General features: G+C 33.7%; 1 protein-coding gene across 1 annotated transcript; it reads right to left on the bottom strand.

The window, feature by feature from the left end:
• Window positions 1-870: 870 nt before the first annotated feature.
• LOC131608652 (glyoxylase I 4-like) lies at window positions 871-1,941 on the bottom strand. The gene is made up of 3 exons (XM_058880203.1): window positions 1,629-1,941; window positions 1,422-1,539; window positions 871-1,330 (listed from the first exon to the last, which is right to left on the bottom strand). The coding sequence occupies exons 1-3, from the start codon at window positions 1,793-1,795 to the stop codon at window positions 1,037-1,039; spliced, it is 579 nt and encodes a 192-aa protein (XP_058736186.1). The 5' UTR covers window positions 1,796-1,941; the 3' UTR covers window positions 871-1,036.
• Window positions 1,942-7,789: the final 5,848 nt, after the last annotated feature.

Raw genomic sequence — 7,789 nt, 5'->3', positions numbered from 1 at the left:
GTGGGCCACCTTTTATGGTTTCCGCTATCGGACCACCCACCATTTATTTCCATGCTCCAGTTGTCTAGTCCTGGGTATGAGGGGGTGTGTTAAGAATTTCAGGGTGTGAGGGGGTGTGTTAAGAATTTACATGATAGAGATTAGCTATAGTTACACATAGGGGTGGGAATAGGCTGGGCCGAGCTAGGCTTTGCCAAGCCTGAGCCTGGCCTGCTAAAAAATTCAAAGCCTAAGTCTGGCCTGTAGCCTATAGTAGGCTTATTTTTTTGGCCTGAGCCTGGCCTTTTAGAAGGCCTGATTGGCCTGTTAGCCTACTTAAAAGCCTATTTCATTTGAACATTTGTAAATAAGTCATTCAACTCAACTTTATATAGACTAACAAATTAAAAGATCAGTGAGATTAAATGTTTGTTTGCATTGACTTATTTGAGTTTACCTAGTAGTATAAATTTTGTGATACTATTTGTTTGAAAAAACTTATGGAAGTAACTTATGACATTGTTCATAAGATTTTTTTTCATCTTATTTTCATAATTTCTTTAAGATAACTAATATTTATTTTTATATTTTAATTCAAAATACAAAATACAATATAATATTAATAAAATTATTCAAATTTATTTAAATAGGCCGGCCTCATAGGCTTAAAAGGCTTTTTATATGGCCTATGGCCTAGCCTTTTTAGCTAAATAGGCTTATAAAAAAGCCTAGGCCTTTTCTATTTATGTAAAAAGCCTGGCCTGGCCTTGGCCTATGTAGGCTGGGCCGTAGGCCCCTGTTAGTCGGCCTGGCCTATTCCCAGCCCTAGTTACACATAACATAGGAGTATCATGCAACAAACCAGTCTCACAAATTTATCATTATTATTTCAAGCACTTCAAATACAATATATTTTTGGATATAATGATTACATACATAAACTAACAACAATGTTATGCACTTTTTCCTTTTCTTTTTTTATGAACAGACACTTTTCTGATCTTACATACAAAAAAAGAAAATTATTTTCACCAACTTATTTTGACCTTATGAAAACTTAAAACGCAAAGTTCATCATGTCCATGCTCAAGCTTCGCATCATAACATTTTCCATGAATCCACACTTGGTGGGAGCCTTCTTAATGCTCGGGCTTCTTGCCTTGAAAGAGCACGAAGAAGAAGAAATAGGCACAATTGGGATATTCTCACAGTTGCAAAGTTCTATCATGTATCCATCTGGGTCATGGAAGAACACCTGCTCCACCTTGATTCCTTCATCTTCTACCAAAGCTGTAACATACTTCATCCCCATTACTTCCAACCTCATTTTCACAAGTCCAACATCTGTACACTATACAAAACCAAATTGCAAATACTTTCAATAATTGTTTGTTTAAATTATATATTAATTCAAAACTTACTAGACTGCTTAGTTTAATTACCTGGAAAGATATGTGATTGTCCTTGGGATTAATGGGTCGTGGTTCATCCATAGGGGTATCAAATGCATCATAGTTTGGATTCTCCAGCAGGTGTATTCCAAAACCATAATTATACAACCTACACCAAAACAAAATAAAAAATTAATGCATTGAAAACTCATAAAAATAAATAAATAAGATAAGATGGTAATGAATCAAAGTACTAACCAGGCTCCATTGAATTTGAAAGAGGAAGGGCGTTTGATGAGACCAAAACCCAAAACTTCCTCATAAAACCTCATAGAGTCTAACACAGATCTGCATAATATAGAGACATGATTGAGTGAGAGAAGTGGGAGTGGTGCTTCATAGCTGCCAGTTATCTCCATGTTCATATCTTCTCTTTTTCAACACTTCACTCACCTAAACTTTTTTAGATGTTAGCTTTGAAGTGTGAATTTCATTTGATACGTTGTTTCCTATATATACATATCAGGAATTTCATAACGTAATATTTTCTTGTCCTTGTGAGTAGGAGATTTCCGGGAAAGTTCTTGGAATTTTCATGAAAGGAAACAATGCTGCAACGGTGCAGTTCATATATAGGATAAAAAACCAACTGAGTATGAATAAAGTACAAGAAAGAAGGCACTATTAATATAATTTTATCAATTAGATTATTTTTTATTTATATATATTTATATTTCTTTATATTTATATATTCTAAAAGCATAATTTAAGATATGTTTAGTTTCCAAGTTATAGTTTTCATTTTTTCGCTTTCACAAATAAATATGATTAATATGGGTTAAATTTTAATAATATCTCATCTTATTCTTTTTCAATTATCCATTATTGAGGTGCTTAAAAGAAAATAAAAAGCAATTGAGGAAGGTTTGTGCGGCGGTGGATGTTTTTAGTGGTCGGAGAAGAGGATGTCTTTTAAGATTCACACTGTTAGACTTGATACTTCACACACAAGAGAGGTGAATTATATGGTCTGGAAAAATTTTGGTTTTGAAAACTTTTGGCAAGTTAAATCATAATTTGAAAATATTTTAAACATTTAAGCATTGGAGAATAAATAACAGAAAATAAAAGTTAAGGGAAGAAGAACACAAAGAATTTTAGAGGTTCGATAAAAAAAGACTTACTCATCTCTCTAAGATTTGGTTTTGAGAGTTTCCAATTATACTTTAGAGCTTTTAGTTGGAAAGACTCACGAACCCCCTTATACAAGGAAATTGTGGTTGACCTTTAACCAAAATATTACAAGACGATCTATATGGGCGTTTGCGTCTTTTCTCCAAAATATTGTTGAGAGTGAAGTGGTCAAGCTTCCTTCCCAACTGCGGATTGAAGAGGTTAATCTCCTTTCCACGAACACGGACCTTGTAGCGGTTAGTCTTCAAGTTCCAAAAAATTTGAGCTCAATTTTTATTTAACAGTATAAACAAATAAACTCTAAGATTTTAATCAGGCTGATCTCCAACCAAGGAAGATTTTACTATCGACTAGTATTCAACCAGTATTGGTTTTACAGGCTAACCAAGAACCAGGGAAAGATTTTTATAATGGCTAATCTTCTACCAGTCTTGGTTTTAACCGGCTAACCAAGAACCAAAGGAAGATTTTGGAATCGGCTAATCTCCAACCTAAATAGGAACTGATCACACAATCTCCAACTGAAGATTTTATCGGGTTTAGCTTTTAACCGCAAATAATCCCTAATTGGGCAATGTTCAACCAAGGTATATAAAACATTTCCTTGGTGAATTTTACAATTATATCCTTCCAAAAGTACACAAATAACCTCACTCACAAAGAGACTTTTCTCACAAAAGCATTTGGCTATAACATCTGACTAGATAAAGTGAAAATAAAAGTTAGAGAGAGAAAAGGTAGTGTAAAAACACTTTTCTGGAATATTTGAAATGAGAAATGAGGCCTCTATTTATAGGCAAAAGGTGTGCCCAAAACTAAATTCTCATTTAATGAATTTTACCGTTGTCTAGTCGATTATACAAAAATGCTAATATATTTTATTTCAAAAAACAATCGATTATATGTTTCCAAAATGGAAGTTTTGGATATGTTACAGTTGCACATCATTAAGGCGTTGTTTAAATGATTTAGGGCTTAAGTTTGATTTGCTCTAATCGATTATACCAAAGTCCTAATTGATTAGATGACTCAAATATTTCTCTATAGCCATTTCCATAGCTCCAAAGTCATCTGGCACAACTCCAAGACATATTTGAAAAAGTTTTCTCTTTAATAAAATATATTTAAAGAGGGCTTTAGTGTGTGTGTGTGTGTGTGCTTATAGCCATATACTTTTACGGAAAAACCCATTTTCTTTTAATTAAGATCACTCACTTACTAATCTAGGAGATTAACTTCTTCTACGAGCCTTTTTCCAGATATTATGTTCTCTGTTGACATTGCTAGAGATCAGTTGAGGTTTTAGATTGTTTGCCTTCTTTGAATAGTTAACTTCATCAAACCATATTACATGAGTTTGTATCTTTAACCGCTTAAGCATTATGCTTGACTTATCATCAGTTGTCTCTATGATTGACCTTATGATTGACCTTATAGATGCCTTCTTAGTTATCTTTACAGTTGTCATATATTTCAACTCATCAAAAGATAATGTCTTGGTTAAAGGTCTGTTACCTGCAAAATAAGGTTCCACAAACACTTCAACGCTCAAGTTAGCAAAGTCATAGATAAACTTGAAAAGGTGTAATGAATCTGGTGTGGTGCAAAGTCACACTTGTAAAAAAATGACAGTTAGAACCGTCCTTAATGGACTTGATGCTAGGTGTAGGAGACCATTAGATGAACCCTAATAGTTGAGATGGAGTGACGCCTTGCTTTATTGCGGGGATCTTTGCCTAAACCTATATTATAGCCCATGGGTGCTCTTTAATTGCGACCCTACTGACTAGAAAGCTAGGTGGTGGATGGAATTGTAGTTGTGTACCCTTATTCATGGTCATAACTTTTTATTTGTTGACGACATTGGAGAAATGGCGTGTAGGGGCTTATGAGATGTTGAATTTCCTATGGATGTTGATCAATCATCATTAATAGATCAAGAAACTTTGGGGACAACCTCCATCTTTATCAATAAACAAAGTTTGGAGACCGCCTTCTGGTATGTAGTTCATTCTTCTAATTGGTGGTGCACCACCCTGAAGGTATACCTCCACATGAGTGTGTCATACCCCAAAATTTGCCCATCTCATTTCACCTTTCAAACTCATACCAAGGTTCAGGACTCAAAGACACATTCTCCTAAACAATGGCTCAATGAACTAGGGTTCTGATTTCTCTGAAGAAAATCAATGAATCAAAGTATCCAATGGATTTCATATGGCTTATGATGTTTCAAACTATCTCTATGGAAAAGTACAAGCTTCAATTCCAAGGATTGCCCAGTCAATTGCTCAGAAAGCCAACAGTCGACTAGTTTAACCTAAAAGTCAACTGTGGTCAAAGTACAGTCAAAATTCCTGATTTTTTGTCAACATCCTCATTTTGAAGTATCATTCATCATTTGATCAAGGATTGATCATGATTCATCAAGGAAAGTTCAGAAATCAACAAAACCTAAAGTTTCTAAATTAGGGTTTTTGACCTAAAGTCAACTGAATTTTAACCAGCCATAACTTTCACATGGAATATCAGAAATTTCCCATCCAAAGCTCATTTTGAAGGAAATTGAATTCTATACAACTTTGTCTCTCACATGCCAAGGCTAGAAATGTTTCATTTGAGAGATATGGATCAAAATATTATAGGTCCTTTTTGAAAGTCAACCAAAAGTAGTTTTTGTCAAAGCCCATATCATCAAAATAAAATCCTCAAATGGAAAAAAGCTTCCAAAGTGGCTTGTAGAGAACATCCTGAGTTTTCCAAAAAGTCCTAGAACTCCTCCATACCTTAAATATTGAAGGAGATATGCTTTGTCAAAGTTGGACAATTTTAAGGGAAAAAATGTGAAACAAAAGGCTTCAAAATGGATTTCTTTGTAAAGAGGCCCAACTTTTTATGGTCCAAACTTGTTTCCCAAGTATCCAAGAGTCTCAAATCTGAATGCCACGAATTTTTTATTAATATTTGATTTTTTATTGAATTTAATTCATTAAAAATACAATATAAATCAAATAATTGAGAAAATATTCAAAGATTTGATTTGAGAAAGAGTTTTAATCAGAATCAATAATCAAAATACACATTATTTGATACCAAATTCGTGCACAAGGAGATTGGTGGAAAAAGATTGAAAATTGGCCATAATTAGAAAGATTGAAAACTAATTTCCAATCAAATCCCAAAATCTATGATTCAAAGAGATTCAACACAAAATTGTTAACCTAATATGTCCCATTATATAAACCAAACAATTCCAGATGCAAGGCTCACGAAATTTTGGCCAAGAAGAACCCTTATTCAAGTGCTTTTTTTCAAAAAATCTTGAAGTCGGTTTTAGAGTTGGAGAAGGATTCAAAGAATTCTAAAGGTTCAAACACAATCCTTGGAGGTTCTTGAAGAGATTAGGATCACTGCACGACATCAGCACCCCCAGAAACACCTCCTATCACCCAAGGTAAGTCGCTAATTTTTTGAGTTCGATTTCACTCATTCATGCATCATTCTGGAAATTTAATTACATATTTGTGATTGTTATGATGCTGTGACTGTTTCTGGAAAATTAATTGTGTTTATATGACCATATGAGGGATCTGCCATGAATAGGGTTTGGGACCTTGAATTAGGGTTTTTCGTTTTAGGACAAATTACAGGCAATTGCAGGTACTATTGTGTTCGTGAGGATGAGACGATCTCGTCCATGACCTCGCGAAACATTTATATGGTGTTTTGACTGTATTCGTAAGAGGGAGTTTGTAGTGACGTTTCAATACCGTCACTAAAAGTCTTTACAGACTTTAGACGACGGAGCAAGGTTAGGGATGACCTCGTGGCACCCATTCATTGGCCGATTCAAAAAGGCGCGCGCGTTTCTGTTTTGATTTCCCCTTGGATCCGGTGTGACTCATCTATACCAAGTAGGGGTGCTCGCGGTGCGGTTTGGGCGGTTTTGACGAAAAAATTCATCCGAACCGCAAGAGAAAAAATAATGCGGTTTGGTTTGGTTCGGTTGGCTTTTAAAAAAAATCCGAACCAAACCAAACCAAACTAATGCGGTTTGGTTCGGTTCGGTTGGTTCGTTTTTTTACAAATATTTTATTGAGCCATACATACACATATAGATGATAACATAATTTTGTATTTATACATTCATACACTATCAAATAACAACAAAACTCGTCATATTTTGACAACAATTATTCATTTAATATATAAAAATTAAATTAGACAAAAGTGGAATATTAAACATAAAATAATAGCATAAAACAATATAATAACTATGATAACGAAACAAAAAAATAGAAGAGACGAAAGATTAGTGAAAGTGAAAAAGAAAAAAAGTGTTGAGAGATTAGAGAAGAAGATATGCGATAAAAATGAATCTGAAATACGAAACATTTACATAAAAATGAAAAGGTGAAAATGAAAGAATATAAGAGAGTAGAGATTATAGAAGAAGAGGGAATATATATGTGGCAAAGAAGGTGCGATAATGTTATTAGAGATTTTAGAAGATCGGGACTGAAATTATATGTGTAAGGATGAGAAAATTGTTCGTAATCATAATGCTAATGTATAATGAGTTTAAGTTTGGGTTGGATGTGAGTTAGTAAAATTTAGGTTGTAACATAGTGCGGTTTGATTCGGTTTGGTTCGGTTTACAAAATACAAACCGCAAACCGAACCGAACCGTGCGGTTTTGTAAAAACTGACCCAAACTAATCCGAACCAAATGCGGTTTTTTGCGGTTTCGGTTTGGTTTGGTTTAGTTTGCGGTTTTCTATTGGGTTGGTTTGGTTTTGATCACCCCTAATACCAAGCACCATGCTCCTGCGTCATCACAGCCATCTGATCTCATTAATATCAAATCCAATGCCTCCAGACCTGCAGACGTACCATGCACCTTCACCAGCTTGCCACACTGGATCGCAAGCTAAGTCTTCTAATTTTTTTTTAATTACATAATAGTTTTGTTTTTTTCTTTTTTTTCTTTTTTCTTTTATTATAATTCTTTTCTTATTTATTTATTTATTTTTAAGTTATTTTTTTTTATAATAATTTTTTACTTATTTATTTTTTGTCGAAAACTCGATTTTTTTCTCTAAATCTATTAATAGTTGTTTATATATTTAAAATTCAATATTATTTAATATACTTTTAATCAATTAAATAATTAGGATTTAATCCAATAATTATTTAATTGTTATATTTAATCGAACTCTCGATTT

The sequence above is a fragment of the Vicia villosa genome, linkage group LG1 (assembly GCF_029867415.1).
Source record: "Vicia villosa cultivar HV-30 ecotype Madison, WI linkage group LG1, Vvil1.0, whole genome shotgun sequence".
NCBI classification, from domain to species: domain Eukaryota; kingdom Viridiplantae; phylum Streptophyta; class Magnoliopsida; order Fabales; family Fabaceae; genus Vicia; species Vicia villosa.
Note: the sequence above shows the minus strand (reverse complement) of the source record. Positions and strands in the feature narration are given on the sequence as shown.

Coding starts and splice junctions, on each gene's coding strand:
- LOC131608652 (XM_058880203.1), bottom strand. CDS start 1,795: ATGAACATGGAGATAACTGGCAGCTATGAAGCACCACTCCCACTTCTC. Junction 1,540..1,628: donor TTCAAATTCAATGGAGCCTG/GTTAGTACTTTG, acceptor GTTTTGGTGTAG/GTTGTATAATTATGGTTTTG. Junction 1,331..1,421: donor ACAATCACATATCTTTCCAG/GTAATTAAACTA, acceptor GGTTTTGTATAG/TGTACAGATGTTGGACTTGT.